The 16,042-nt window shown below is 37.7% G+C and overlaps 3 protein-coding genes across 3 annotated transcripts; 1 reads left to right on the top strand and 2 right to left on the bottom strand.

Annotated features, from left to right (window-relative positions):
• The first annotated feature begins 309 nt into the window (after positions 1 to 309).
• Positions 310 to 6,413, top strand: LOC115411526 (charged multivesicular body protein 5-like). Its single transcript, XM_030123709.1, has 8 exons — positions 310 to 480; positions 2,401 to 2,505; positions 4,403 to 4,449; positions 4,597 to 4,690; positions 4,783 to 4,854; positions 5,039 to 5,147; positions 5,904 to 6,019; positions 6,100 to 6,413. Exons 1-8 carry the CDS (start codon positions 412 to 414, stop codon positions 6,148 to 6,150), a joined length of 663 nt encoding a protein of 220 aa, XP_029979569.1. The 5' UTR covers positions 310 to 411; the 3' UTR covers positions 6,151 to 6,413.
• Positions 6,036 to 11,458, bottom strand: LOC115411525 (FAST kinase domain-containing protein 3, mitochondrial-like). Its single transcript, XM_030123708.1, has 7 exons — positions 11,367 to 11,458; positions 8,147 to 9,630; positions 7,938 to 8,023; positions 7,247 to 7,421; positions 7,097 to 7,166; positions 6,868 to 6,982; positions 6,036 to 6,694 (listed from the first exon to the last, which is right to left on the bottom strand). The coding sequence occupies exons 2-7, from the start codon at positions 9,603 to 9,605 to the stop codon at positions 6,596 to 6,598; spliced, it is 2,004 nt and encodes a 667-aa protein (XP_029979568.1). The 5' UTR covers positions 9,606 to 9,630; positions 11,367 to 11,458; the 3' UTR covers positions 6,036 to 6,595.
• Positions 11,459 to 14,495: 3,037 nt separating this feature from the next.
• Positions 14,496 to 15,741, bottom strand: LOC115411654 (myosin regulatory light chain 2, smooth muscle minor isoform-like). The gene is made up of 3 exons (XM_030123868.1): positions 15,558 to 15,741; positions 15,010 to 15,171; positions 14,496 to 14,811 (listed from the first exon to the last, which is right to left on the bottom strand). The coding sequence occupies exons 1-3, from the start codon at positions 15,739 to 15,741 to the stop codon at positions 14,669 to 14,671; spliced, it is 489 nt and encodes a 162-aa protein (XP_029979728.1). The 3' UTR covers positions 14,496 to 14,668.
• Between the last annotated feature and the right edge of the window lie 301 nt (positions 15,742 to 16,042).

Genomic DNA, 16,042 nt, shown 5'->3' with positions numbered 1-16,042 from the left:
TCAGCCTTGGCGGAGGTCTGCGCTCTCCGAGTGCTTCTAGTTCTTTTTTTTTTTTTTTTCTTTTTTTTTTTTGAGCCAGGCTGTGTTGAGCAGCATATAAATACAGCATATATTCATCTAAAAACCCCATTAAACAGATGCTTATACTTTGACTTGAATGCAGACCTTTAACAGGAGTATTTTCAGTATTTTTCAGTAAGTATTTTACGTTAGAATCCTTCCTCTTCTAAATAAATAAGCCTGACACATCAACACCAGAAGAACTGGATGGGATGATTCATTCAGTGATGGTCATGTGACTCTTCTGACGTCACCACAGTCTCTTCCGGGTGTTTTCTTTCGGCTGGACGTAGAACTGTGACAGAGACACAACTCTGATTTTTTTAGCGACTAAAGTTTTAATTCCCCGAAATGAACCGCATATTTGGCAGGGGAAAGGCTAAGGGTCCGCCGCCCAACCTTTCGGACTGTATAGGAAATGTAAGTATTATCCCGAAATAACTTTTTTCGAGGACTGTTTTGAGGAAAGTAAACAAAGATGGATGATGGGAGTTAGCTCGTTGTTCGCCAACTTCTATGAGCAGACACATAGTCGGTGTTTGCGATATTTAACCGGGGTTTTGCTATGTTAAAGGACTTGAATCGGCTAGAACTGACAAATAAATGACGCTAGAGTTTTATTTATCGCTATGTACTAAAAAACAGGGTGTTGAACCAAAACAATCAGTGCGTCTGTTCAACTTCTGTATCAGTTTTATGTGAGTTTAAACAGGAATGTCAGTCATTCAGTATGTATACAACAGGGTCACATGGTTGGCATTAACCTGTTTGACTGGTTAGTAATCTACAGCTGCTATTATTAGAGATAACCAGACAGGAAGAAACCATATGAACACACCTGCTGATATGGGTTTGGTTAAGTTTCGCTGTATCCATAACAGTGGCGGCACCAAGGGGGGGCATGGGGGGGTAAATGCCCCCCCAGTCACAACCTTTGCCCCCCCCCAGTTGCCCCCCTACCCAGATTTGGGCAAATCTTTTGGAAAATTCGGGCAACAAAGAAATATGAAAAATCCGTCAATGAAAGCTTACATAACACATTTTGATCCACTTATAATACAAGTTAGTGAACCTAAGTCTACAGATGTTGTCAGTGATTATATACTCGTGCATGTAGTGGAAGCCATTGTATATTGTCACAGTAGAGATTGAAATCCAGTAGGATTCCTAATCCTACTTGGACAGATAGGAATTGTAGTTTGTCCTAGGACAAACTGAAATCCTACAAGAAATTAGGATCTGAAGATTGGAATTCCAATCTGTCCTAGGAGAATTTAACTCATAATGGCCCTATGCAAATGTGTCCATTTACATACCAATGACATTTACATACGGCCATTGAATAAGGTTGGACCAAACGGCTGGCACCCTGGTTACAATGTGTATTAACCTAAGGGACATATACTGTATCTAAGATATGAAAATAATTCAGCTGGAATAGTGATGGCGAAATTGTATGCTTACCTATGCTGAAATTGACTGGAATTTTGGCTGTGAAATGATTCAGTCTATTTTCCATACATTTTGATATAATCTGACATTCTTCTAATAGAATTCGAGGTTGTCCTGACAGAATTCTTATATTTTTTGCCGTAGGACAGACTGAAATTCCAATCTTCAGATCCCACTTCCAAATAGAATTACAATCTGTCCTAGTAGGATTGCAGATTCTCCTAGGACAGATTGGAATTCCAATCTTTAGATCCTAATGTCTTGTAGGATTTCAGTTTGTCCTAGGACAAACTACAATTCCTATCTGTCCTAGTAGGATTAGGAATCCTTCTGGATTTCAATCTCTACTGTGACATATACATACGTTTTGTTTGATTAGTTGGTTAGGCTATTAGTTTTATTTTGTTTTCAACATTTATTAACTTGCATACATTGGCATTGCTGTTTGTTTGCTGCATGTCATGCTGTAGTTTTTAACAAATACCTTGAATACATTAAGTATTACCTGATTTTACCTAAAATTGCCCTCTATATGAAGTGTAACGGATAGGCTATACATGATATATATATATATATATATATATATATATATATATATATATATATATATATATATATATATATATGTATGTATGTATTGCAGCCGCTAAAGCGCAAAGCGTTAATTTTGCACTATGCACGAAATTTTTTTGTTTACCCCCCACCACCACCACCACCATTTTCTTTGCCCTCCAGTTGCCCCCCCCCACTTTTAAAATTCTGGTGCCGCCACTGTCCATACACCTCATTTTACAGCTCATCAGCTAATATTAACTGTAAGAACCAATCAAGTTATCCAACTGTCAAGTATCAGGTGCTCTACCAATACTTTGTCTTTTTCTATTCAAGGTTGATTCTCGGACGGAGTCCATTGACAAGAAAATTGCCAGACTAGATGCTGAACTTGTTAAGTACAAGGATCAGATGAAAAAAATGAGAGATGGACCTTCAAAGGTGAGCTTTAGTGTGTTTCTACCTGAACAGTCAGTGAATCATCATCTTCTCATATCATATGGTTGTTATATTACAAAAATATGGACATCCAGGCAGAGGTGTCAAAAGTATTCACATTCATGGCTCAGGTAGAAGTATAGATACTAGGGTGTAAAAAGACTTCTGTGGAAGTTGAAGTATCAACTCAAACTTTTTACTCAAGTAAAAGTAAATGTAAGGGGGAAATACCAATAGGACAAAGGCCTAGGCCACAGGTGTCAAACATCCGGCCCGGGGGCCAAAACCGGCCCGTCAAATGTTCCAATCCAGTCCATGAGATGAATTTACAAAGTGCAAGTTAGGGCATCAAACTCAAAAATAATGTCATTATAACCTATAAATAATGACAACACCATTTTTTCCCTTTGATTTAGTGCAAAAACATTAAATTATGAAAATGTTTACATTATAAACTATCCTTTAACGATAAAATGTGAATAACCTGAATAAATATGAACAACCTGAAATATCTAAAGAGAATTAAGTGCAATTTAACAATATTTTGCCTGTTACTACATGTTTTGTGCCTTTGTAGATCTGCTCTGTAATGCATATGTATAAATGATAAGTCAAGGCATAATATGGATAAAATTGTACTTATATTTCTTAACAAATTGCATTTTTTTTTCCAGATTATTCACATCCTTTTTGTTTGGATAGTTTTTAAATGTAAATATTGGCATAACTGAATGTTATTTTATGCACTAAAACAATTTGGAGTTGTCATTATTTATTGGCTGTCATGCTATTATTTTACTGGTCCGGCCCGCTTCCAATTAAATTGGGCTGAATGTGGCCCCTAGAAGACAATGAGTTGGACACCCCTGGCTTAGGCGGTGCCACGGGGGCCTATAGTGCACTACCCCACTTCCCCAAAAACACATTTTTCTAAAGGCCATAATGACTTTGTAATATTAAAATGTTAATTTTGAAATATTTGGGATGCACTCGTCTACCTGTTTCAGCCGCATATATGTTCATTGAAAATTAACACATTTTAGTCCAATGCAAATGTATTAAAGAACCATATATGTGTACTACTGAGCATTAACATGTGTTTCATGGAGCGGAATTTATGATGACTAGTTGAATATAAGTATTGGAATGATGCAAAAAGTCAGGTGCGATGGATCACGTACAAACCAATAGGGTGTTAGAATGGTATATGTTTATACTTCTCATCCAACCACAATTAAATTCATTCTATCCGGATGGAGCGATTTATCTGGATAGTTTTTTTTTATTTGAATGATGACAAGATGGAATGAAATTGTTTCTTTGCATGTTCGAAATAAATAAATAAATAAATAAATACATACATTAACATGCTGAAATGAAATAGGAGTAATGAGGCTGTTTTTAAAATGTAAGGAGTGGAAAGCACAGATAATTGCCTGAAAATGTAAGGAGTAGAAGTAAAAAGTCAGCTGAAAAATTATTACTCCAGGAAAGTATAGATAACCAAAATGTCTACTTAAGTAAGGTAAAGTATTTGTACTTCGTTACTTGACACCTCTGCACCCAGGAAAGTCCCTTTGAGACACGATCTCCTCCATAGAGTCCTGGTCAACATGGCAACAAGTAGTTTCACATCGAAAACAAGTCATATATAAAACACACTAACCTCTGTGAAACGTATACATGTAATTGAATAAAAGCCAAAATATTGTAAATGTTTCACTTATGCAGTTGTGTAACTAGTATATAACTCTGCAAAGTTCTTATCACTTCTAATAATTAAACAGGGTGTTACTCACATATTTTGGTCTCTTTAAAAATGACAGGAGGTGCTGTCATATATAGTCCTCGCATCACAACCTATGGAAACTTAATAAATATTTTTTTCTCTGCCTCATAGAATATGGTCAAGCAAAAAGCAATGAGGGTTCTGAAGCAGAAGAGAATGTAAGTAATTTAGTTTTTATTGATTGAGTTTTATTGATTAACCACATAAAAATATGAAAGCTCAAATAGTTTCCTTCACACCTCCAGGTATGTTTTCTGTATGTGGATCCTAAAAACCTCACTTCATCTCCTCTGTATCTTCTGCAGGTATGAAGGCCAGAGAGACAACCTCATGCAGCAGTCGTTCAACATGGAACAAGCAAACTACACAATCCAATCCCTTAAAGACACTAAAACCACCGTAAGACGCATGAAATGATGTATCAGACATTAAGTTACCCCAGAGATGTGGGAAGAAATGGGGTTTGTTTTAACATCTTTTTTTTTTTACAGGTTGATGCCATGAAAGTTGGCCTCAAAGATATGAAGAAAGCATACAAGAATGTGAAAATTGACAAGATTGAGGTATTAATTTACTTAGTTATTAAATGATAATATGGCATTCACTGGACAAACCCTTACACTTTGTCCCTCTGTGGCAATTTCAGAAGAATGTGGAGGAAGCCTTCCTTTAATATTCAGTCCCTGTAACCCCCTGATAAAGCAGGTGCATGGCGGATAAACATTTTCATTTTTTGTTAATATTCAGGATCTTCAGGATCAGCTAGAAGACATGATGGAAGATGCCAGTGAGATCCAGGAGGCACTGGGCAGAAGCTACGGTACCCCTGACATCGATGAGGATGACCTGGAGGCAGGTCAGTAAAAAAAAAAAAAATCTGCATTTTTCATTTTGTGACTTTGAATGTAAAATACAGTTTTGCAGTTACTTTGACACCCCATGTACAGGGTGGGGAAGCAAAATTTACAATATTTTGAGGCAGGGATTGAAAGACAGTGTATGACCAATCAGTTTATTGAAAGTCATGAGAATTTATTTGCCACAAGAAAATGTACATAATGGAAAATGTTTTTATTCTATGTGTCCTCCTTCTTTCTCAATAACTGCCTTCACACGCTTCCTGAAACTTGCGCAAGTGTTCCTCAAATATTCGGGTGACAACTTCTCCCATTCTTCTTTAATAGTATCTTCCAGACTTTCTCGTAATAGTTTTGCTCATAGTCATTCTCTTCTTTCCATTATAAACAGTCTTTATGGACACTCCAACTATTTTTGAAATCTCCTTTGGTGTGACGAGTGCATTCAGCAAATCACACACTCTTTGATGTTTGCTTTCCTGATTACTCATATGGGCAAAAGTTTCTGAAAAGGTATGGATAATAATGTTAGGTATGATTATGACATCAATATATGTTTGGTTTCAAAACAATTGACGTAGTGCCTGCTGAGAAAAAACAACTAAATGTTCATTGTAAATTTTGCCTCCCCACCGTGTACGTCTCATAAGGCAGTAGATGATGTCATTTCCGACATCATTTTGTTTGTCAACCCTTTGTCCAGTGAATGCAGTCAGCTGATAAATTCTAGTGTTCATAAATGTCTGTGTGTTTAGAACTGGATGCTCTGGGAGATGAGCTCCTGTTGGATGACGACAGCTCATACCTGGATGAGGCTTCGACAGCTCCTTCGATCCCAGAGGGTCTGCCTGGCGACAAGTCGACCAACAGGGTAAGTCACAGCTCTGGGGTTTTTTTGAATATTGGAGTTTGACTTTAGTTCTGGTTTAATTTTGGTGTTTTGTGTTTCAGGATGGTGTTCTGGTCGACGAGTTTGGTCTTCCCCAGATCCCCGCTACATAAAGAACCTAAACACTCAACAGCATTGAGTTTTACATGTATGATAGCCTTTTGTATTTATCGAACTGACACTCCCAGCCTTGTAGAGCTCAATGAAAAACCAAAGCATCTTCTGTCCAATGATTGATGGAAACTTTAACATATCAAGCTTAAAGTTTATTATTTCATATGTATCTGTGGTGATTGTTAGATTGGTCTCTTAACTTTGTACATTCTCTGCAGCACGGTGTTGCCAAGAACAAAATAAACTATATTTTTTGACAATCTTCAATTAGTGTGATACATAAATAAAACCCATTTCAATGTACAAATGTATTCGTGCTTAATCAGTGACCTAAAACACATTCATTTGGCAAAGACTCATAAGCAAAAATAAATATTTATTTAAACTAGAAAACAAAACAGCCCTTCATTTCACTTCTATCATGTTATTTCTTCTGTCATTAAATCACCAGCTCAGTCTGTAACTGTGAGGGAAGATCTTCTGGTGCAGGTATTCCACCACACTGGCCTTGGTTTGTAATTTTTCAAATTCATAGAAAGGAATCTAAAAAAACAAAAACAAAACATAAAAATCATCAGTAACCTTATAAACAAAGTATGAGACTAACTCAAAAATATTAAAAAGTCATTACGTGTGATACAAATAAAGGCTGTTAAGCAAATTTCTACATCTTCCTCCGTATTAAAGTGACGGACGAGAAACAAAGGGAAACTAACCTGAACAACTTCATATCCCAGAAGCCTCAGATGTCGTTGCTTAGTGGCCTCTTTTCCGAGTAGCTGCCTTGTGTTTGTAGTGAACCTCTTTTGTCCATCGATACAAAGTGCTATCCTGCAAACATAAATTAAACTGAACTGAGAAAAACAAAATATTACTTTGGTCCATCCCTAAAAGAATGCCGTAGGTCGAGAAAGACAATCCTGTATGAAACGTGACAACTTTTACCTCTTGTATACGTCGTCGTTATAACTGGCAGGCAGCACATACCCGTCTTCATCCACTTTTATCTCCATGTCTATGGGTGAAAAGGAAATATTAGACCCTTGGAAGAGGAAACATCCATGAAATAAATCAATGTTATTATTAGAATATTACCGATTGTGTAGCAGTACGGCGTCAAAACCTTGGATCCAAAGTACGATCGAGCACCGAGTAAATTCAACAGTCCATTTTTCACCGAGTTGTACAGATGTGTGTCCACAGGCGTCTCCAGGGAGCGTCCAGGTGTGAGGAAGGACTTAACGCGGTACCTGGGGAGGAGCCGGGGCCCCTGAGGAGACATAACACAGTGTCACATTGTACATTTAAGGATATTTGTTTCAGATTAGGCCAGAATCTGCCTTATAGCTTTAAAGGAGAAAATCTGACAAGTTCAATGAGATCAGTGTGATGTGTTTTCTACTGTCCATGTAGTTTTCAATTTTTGGAATTAATTTTTTTTTCCCTCAATCACAAAATTCTCTCCATGTGCAAGATAACTCAAAAAGTTATGGATGGATTTGGATGAAAATTTCAGGAATGTTGATACTGGCACAAGGAACAAATGATTAAATTTTGGTGGTGATCGGAGGGGCACTGATCTGCCTTGGTGGAGGTCTGCGCTCTCCGAGTGCTTTTCTAATTCACATCTGTTTTGTTTTTAGTTGACAGTGCAGTATGATCACATAACTGTAATCCACTGAACCTCACACAGGAATGATATGTTAAGTATGAGGGTGTGTATCAGAGCAAGTGATTGTGAGTTATCCTTTCATCTTTAACTGATATATTTGCTTATATACTTTACCTCATAGAAAGGACACTCCAACTTTACAGTTATGTAAAGCTGAGTCAGCTGTGACAGAACATATCGGTCCATTCCAGTGTCCTGCTCTGAAAGACAAAGAACACAATTCATGCCGTGTCAATATAGGACAATCCCTTCTTCTCCACGTATTACATCTTTATGTATCCATTCACATTCAGATCATGACAGGCGTCTGACACAATATTTACCTTGCAATTGCTGAAGAAAATAACTTCCAAAAACTTTGGAGACAAAATTCACAGGAAACCTCTCAACGAGGATGCAGGAGTGAAGCAGGTTGATCAATGTCCGAGGCTGGAAATGTGAAAAGCGTTTTTGCAGGGTTGTTTCAACTTTCCTGAACACATCGCCAGCATTGGGTGGGAGGTAGCCCAGCTTCCCATAAGCCATGATCTGCCTGGCCACCTGGCTGGTGTTGTACTCATCCGCCCGGTACACAAAGCTCTCAGCCACAGAGTCAAACACCAAAGGCGATAAGATGTTCCTCCGACTAAAGAACTGCATCACCTTGGTAACAGTCTCTGGGTGGGATGTGAAGGCTACTGTGGGTACATACCTCTCCATTGCCTGCACAAAGTAATGATCACTGTGACCAAAGTGCATGAGTGCACCTAGCACAAGGGTGAGCTCCTCATCAGTAAAGTGAGGTACGTGTCGTACTGCCTGCTTGCATAGATTGATCACAAGTGGCATAGCCTGAGTCTGATTTAAGCTCACAAGGACACTGAGCAGCTCACTAACCACAGTAGGATTCATACGGGAGGTGACTGTCACAGCGTGGGTGTGCATGGCGTTCAGCAGGTCACAGTACTTTCCATCTAGACCTCCACCACTTTGCAGAAGTCTATAAACAGCACTGAGGTCTTCAAGGCTCCACTGAGCAGGCTCCTGTCTTTGGATTTGTGACATTACCTGCTCCAGCATCACAGAACCAGGACCCTCTATAGCCAGCATCGCCTGTCCCAGGATACACAGCTGCTCCACAGTCATCTCTCCCTTGTCCAACCTTTCCTGACTCTCAGACACCAGCCGCACCATCAGGGTGCTCCAGGGATCCAAGTAAAGGCGGGTGCAGGCTAGAAGAGCTGATACCAGACCACCATCTGTCAGCCGCCCGGAGTCCTCCTCCAGCTGAAGGCACAGGGCTCTGATGGTGACGTTCTCCAGGACTGAGGGGTCCTTTAGAGAGTGACCATCCTGCTCCAGATCGGCCACACAGTGAAGCACAGCAGCAGCCATGGTGTCAGACATGATCTCTACTGTCCGCAGGAGTCTGAGCACCTGCCTGGACGATGAGCAGCTGTTCAGATGCCGATGGAAAACCTCCTCCTCTGTGGCTGTGGGTCTGTGCAGCTGGGTCAGACGGAACCGAGGGAACGAATCTTTGTGGAGTCCAACAGAATTGCTGCCAACAAAGGTCGGTTCCCGGACTATGGTGGTGGTCAGGTTTCTTTTCCAGCAGTCTGGCTTGAGCTGTCGACAGCCGTGGCTTCGGATGCAGTGGCTGGATGAGGTACAGAGACAGGCTACACAGACGGGAAGACCTGGACTGAGCCTGGTGGAGGGACGAACAGGACTGATAAAAGTGCACCGAGGAATCCCGAACCTCCCCAGCATGGGAAGTCTGTTGACCAGCTTCAAAGCCATGACCCCAGTCCAGGACAGCCCAGATCTAAACCAAAGAGAGTATATGGAAATAACTTTAACCCTTTCATGCATGAATTATGAGAACCTTTGTCAAGATTTTTTCCTTGAGTGTTTCTATTCCTCTTTTGGCATGAAAAAAAAATTGCGATTGAGTTTTTTTTTTTTTTTTTTTTTTCATGTAGTTACAAAAATGTCCATGCATTTAATTTTTGAAGTAAAGAAACATATGTTTAAAACCCAATATCAGAAAGTGAGATAAAAAAAAAATGAAATAAAAACATTTTAATCCTGCTAATCTGATGTTTTCTCACATTTTAACATATTGTAATGCTAGTTATTACTCACTTCATGTAGATAATATGGGAAAAAAAAACAAAAAAAAGAACAAAAACCTTTTTGTCAATTGATTTACACTCAAACATGTTAGTGAAGATCAGGTTTATCTAGAACAGTGGTTCTCAACCTTTTTTCAGTGATGTACCCCCTGTGAAATATTTTTTCAGCCAAGTATCCCCTAACCAGTGCCAAGCATTTTTGGTTGAAAAAAATTACTTAAAACAGAGTGCTGTGCCATCAGTCTCTGATTTATTAAACTTTGGAGCTCTATTTGTAGTGGTCTCTTGAACTATTTGGAAATAAAAAGATATAACTAAAAAAAGAAAAATAATAATAATAATTAACTTCATTTTAAATAAAGATTTGCGCACATAAAAACAGTTATCAACATAAAGTGTCCTCCTTTGGGATTATAGTAAAGATCTGTTCTCAAAAAGAAATACTTAACTTAATTATAAATAAAGATTTGTCTACATAAAAATTATTTTCAACATAAAATGTCCTCTTTTGGGATCATAGTAAAGCTCTGTTCTTAAAAAGAAATAATTAACTTAATTTTAAATAAGAGCAGAAACTGCTAAAATATATATTATACAGTATATATATATATATATATATATATATATATATATATATATATACATACATATATATGTGTGTGTGTGTGTGTATATATATATATATATATATATATATATATATATATATATATATATAATCTTAAAATATCTATTTAATAATTAAAAAGAAGACTGACAACATTACCAACTGTCAACACTGAATATTGCATTGTTGCTCTGAACTGAGTGTTTCTGCATTTAGTCAGACACTTTAGTCAGACACTTTGCTGTGGGACTTTGTCATTCTTGGTGGCAGGGAGGCAACTGCCGTGATCAAGCTCTTTATTTTTAAAGGATTTTCCCATGAATGCGACTTTTTAAATATATTTTAAAATCTCACGTACCCCCATTTGAGAACCACTGATCTAGAACAGCACAGTTTCAGTGCTGGTCTGAATGTCAGTGTATTATGGGATGGTGCATAAGTGTCCACTGTGATGGCTGATATGGAACTAAAACAGCAAAAACACATGAATATACAAGAGAACAGCTGGAGAAGAACTGTCCACTGGAGTGACCACTATGCATAAAAGGGTTAAACACGAAACATATCATTTAAAAGGATTACTGAACAAACTAAAACCCACTTTGTACCTGGTGCTTCTGTCAGTCCCTGAAACACATTCACTCTGACTTCACTGTTAACTAACAACCTTGGAGGTTACCAAACAGTTAGCTTAGCATCCTAGCTAGCATGGAAGTTACACACCTCTCAACTAGTTATTAGAATTTAATGAGGCTAACAGTCCGTCTCACGATGACAAATAAACTAATAATAATGAAATGAAACCAGTGAAACTCTTACCTAGACGTTAAAACATCAGTAAAGGGTCATAGTAGTGCTCAGAGGAGGATGCAGACCTAACGTGGATCCATTCCGTAAGACACAGAGCTGTGGTGCGTTCACGGCACCTCATACGTTTCTACTTTGACTCAGCCCTTACGACTTGCGAAGTGTCACGAAAAATTCTTGTTCTTCTTTTGACAAAATAATGAAACTCTTGAACCTTTTTAATTTTAACCCTCAGGTATATCTGGATGCCACACAAATTCAGTTGGCCACCATTAATACATTATTCATCCTATCTGGTTATTTTGTTTTCATACTTCCTGTGTGTACTTTTTCCCCGACAGCTTTGAAGGGGCCATCATAAATTAAACTCATACACTAGAGGGCGCTATACCAAAGGGATTTAATTATACATCTTGAAATGAGCATCAGCCTCTGACATATTTTGTGAACTTTCCTCAAGGCAGTGTGAAGGCTACATGTTAATAAACCTGAAATGATGAACTAAGAGATGGAATGGTCTCTATCGCTCTGCAGATGCTGTGGCAATTATCTGCAGGTGGAACTGAAATAAAAAAAAACTATGAAGCTCTGATGGGAACTTGTTGGCATTAGGTTTGTATTAAACATTCATTGGTCAAATATGTTTTAACACTGATGTGTAATATTTGCTTAGACTGACCCCTGTACATTTTTATTTCAGAATAGATTTAGAATGATGTTATGATGGAATACTGTATGTATCCCAAACCAATAATTGTGCAAATTATATTATGTTTTTTATTAGATTAAGTAAATCTAAATAGAATAGACTCAAATGCATTCTTTCCACTACAGTAAAATGCAGCTTTCCATTTAAACAGCAGAATATAGTGCCTTTCAGAAGAAGTCCATGTTTAAAGATCAGGAAGTGCTGTGGTGTAAAAGGGGCTGGACTAGTACATGACTCCAGTTTTAAAAGTTTAACCTATATTATATTTTTTAAATTCTTAATTTTCCACATGGAATACATTTCTAAGTTTGGTATATCGCAGAATTTTATTTGTCAAAAATGTATTTTTTTGCAGTTTCCATTTATTTTATTTCTATATTTTTACTTGTAGTTGCAAATAATCTTAGAAATTTCATTAGTACAGTTATCCGATTACTCCCAGTTATTGGACTTTTATGGTCATGTAAACAGGCTCACTGTCTTCTGTGTAAATTTTGGACTTTTCAGTTCCCACCTGTGGGCTGGATTGAACCCTTTGGAGCACATGTGTCAAACATGCGGCCCAGGGGCCAAATCCGGCCCACCAAAGGGTCCAGTCCTGCCCTTGGGATGAATTTGTCAAATGCAAAAAAATACACTAAGATATGAACAATCCTTTTATAGTTCAGGTTCCACACTCAGACCAATTCAATCTCAAGTGGGCAGGACCAGTAAAATACTATCATAATAACATATAAATAATGACAACTCCAACTGTTTCTCTTTGTAAATGCAAATATTTTCATGTATTTACATGAAAACAAAGTATAATTTCACAAAAAAATGTGAATAACCTGAACAAATATGAACAACCTGAAATTTCTTAAGAGAAGTAAGTACAGTTTTAACAAGATTCTGCCTGTTACTAAATGTTTTGTATTTGTAGATCCACTGTGATCTGTAAGTTATAATGTACATGTATGAATGATAAACTGAGGCAGAATATTGTTAAAATTATACTTATTTTTTCAGTTTGTTCAGTTTATTCACATTGTTTGAAAGGATAGTTTGTAGATGTAAACCTTTTCATAATGTTAATGTACTTTTTTCACCCTAAAACATAGAGAAAGGTTTGGAGTTGACATTATTTCTATATTATGTTATTATTTTACTGGTTCGGCCCACTGCAGATCAAATTTAGCTGAATGTGGCCCCTGAAATAAAATGAGTTTGACACCCCTGCTTTGGAGAGTCAGTTTTGGCCATGGGCCACAAGTTTGACACCTCTGATATCCTCCTGAGACCCAGCAATGCATTTTATCCTCTGTAGGGGACAAGAGTTTAACAGCTTTATTTATTAAAAAAAACACTGTCCACTGCAAAGGACATTCCATAGAAAAATAATCTGAAAAAAACTGTTGCATCATGTTGTTTCTATCAAGACAATTATTTAATTTAAAAGTCAAACCTTTTCCTTTCCTGGGTCTCAGGACTATATAGACCATTGGTTTGGATTGAACCAGTTGCACTTGACAAGAAGCAGCATTGTTTTCTAATTACAGATAGACTTGGGTTGGTGTCTTGTCTTTTTGCGCTTCACTTTCTTCATGTATCATTTCACATTATTACACTGACCTTGTTTTATGGACATTTATGGTTTGATTTCTTTGCATGTGTGGATCTCATGGGTTGTTACCAATTTCTGGTGAGCATGTTGTGACAATAGCCCCTTTAGAAATATACGTGCTGAAGAAAATGGTAATAGGTTCAATACTTAGACAGTATCTACAGTATTTGCTTTTCTGTGATGTCATGGCATTCATTCAACAGTTCCTTGCTTCTGAATTAGGTGTGAGCTGAGTTAATCAGGAGAGGACAAGATTAGCTTTGTCACGTTTGTCTGACATTTGAATGTTCCTCTCCTCTGTCGGATAACGACTGTCTTTTACATAACCCCACTCCCTTTCTAGGTAATCATCGTAGATTCCCTTTCACTGTCAGTCTACAAAAACACACTCAGTCTTCCAGCTGGAGTCCTGCTGAGTCTTTTACCTTTTTAGAGAAGGAATTTCAGCCAGCGCTAGTCTGCACATGCTGAATGAATGTGGTGGTGAGGAGGGAGAGTCAACTTGTCATAACTTGAAAAATAGAAAAAAGGTGCATAAGCATTTTCATTGCACCGGTTAGAAAATAAAGAGAGTAATGCGGTACTAGTTTCAGTTGTCTTTTATGCAAGGGAAACAGTCGGCAAAGTACAACTTGATAGAGGGCTTATTTAAAAGTTTATATTATAAAATGTAAAAAGTCAGCTAAGCCCGATCATATGAATTCCAAAGACTTATCCCTTAGAGCTCCCAATGTGCTGCCACTCACATCTTCACATGACAGAAAAAAACCCAACATTTGACAACTTTATATTTTTTTCTTCATTATAGATGTGTAAATCTGGCATTACTGGAGGTCACAGCAAACAGTGGATATTTATTGCTTTGGTTTGTTTTAAATGGGGTTCATACTGGAGAGTCGAGACATGCAGCACTGGCATCTAGCTGATGGAAGAGGAAGAGGGGTGGAGAGGAAGATGATGGTTTAGCTCTTTAATCGTCCTTATCCTTGGCACCGTGCTTTAGGATGCGTGTGAACTCCACATAGTTGAAGTTACTCTTCTTGTCGATGGGGCCTCCCTGAAAAGCTCATCCACCTCCTCATCTGTAAACCGGTCACCCATTGTTGTGAGCAGCTCTCTGAGGTAATCTTCCTGGATGAAACCTGAGAGAAAAGAAGTATGAAATAGTTTAAATAAAACAAACTGCTGAATAGTCTTTTGCTTGTAATACAGGTTTGCTACATTTCAGACATATTCAATATAAAACACCTGCACAGCGCAAGGTTATTCTGTACTTTTTACCCATTACAAGACATTTTAAACTTCTGCATTCATGTCTACACAACAACATCACAGCTTACCTGTCCCCTCCTCATCAAAGCAAGCAAAGGCATTTCTGATCACATCCTCAGGGTCTGTGCCATTGAGCTTCTCTCCAAACATTGTGAGGAACATTGTGAAGTTAATGGGTCCAGGAGCTTCATTCATCATGGCCTCCAGGTATTCATCAGTAGGATTTTTCCCTATATACCAAGAAAAACAGTGCATTTATATTTAAATGTTCAGGATTAATAGCAAAAAATATGAGTAAAACTACAAATACATTACCAACAAAACAAATCCAAATATTTATTTCTACATTTGTATACAAATTCTTTTAGCACATTATTTCTTAAGCTTGATGCACCATAATATCATTTCTAGACATTCACTCAAGAGTAACAAATATTGACTCATCCACTTGACCCAAATGATGCAAGTAATGACAGTGTACAAACAGAAAAGTTTGTCACCTTGAAATGTTTCTGTTAATTAGATACACAATAAGTATGTCTGTACTACTTAAAGAAAAAAAGATTACACATATGTTTGGAATCTTAAAAACTTTTTCATAACATCTCCCACTAACCGAGTGAGGCAAGCATATCATGAAGATCCTCTTTGTCAACAAAACCATCACGGTTCTGGTCGATCATGTTGAAGGCCTCCTTGAATTCCTGAATCTGAGACTGGTCAAACATGGCGAAGACATTGGAGGTGGCGCGCTGAGGGCGCTTCTTCGTGGTCTTTCCCTTAGCCTTTTTGCTCGACATTTTTGAAGTGTTATTTCTATGGATGGACACAATGTGCACTGTTAAGACGACATGTATAAATAAAGCCATTTATGGTAGCAGACAGATAAAACATTGTTTACAGTTTTTCCCATGAGTGGTGATTGTTGCTATGTGACCTGAAGATATTAATGGCTTAATGAAAGATTTTTGATGGGGATGAAATGTCCTGTTTCACAACAACACTCAAAATTTTACAGTAGGAGCAAGTACAAAAGAAAATGACAAAACCCTGAAAAGGAATCTTAAATTAGATATGACATCCTCTAAAATACAATCTGAT

The sequence above is a fragment of the Sphaeramia orbicularis genome, chromosome 20 (genome assembly GCF_902148855.1).
Source record: "Sphaeramia orbicularis chromosome 20, fSphaOr1.1, whole genome shotgun sequence".
NCBI lineage: Eukaryota > Metazoa > Chordata > Actinopteri > Kurtiformes > Apogonidae > Sphaeramia > Sphaeramia orbicularis.
The sequence above is the reverse complement of the archived record's forward strand: the minus strand, read 5'-3'. Positions and strand labels throughout refer to the sequence as shown.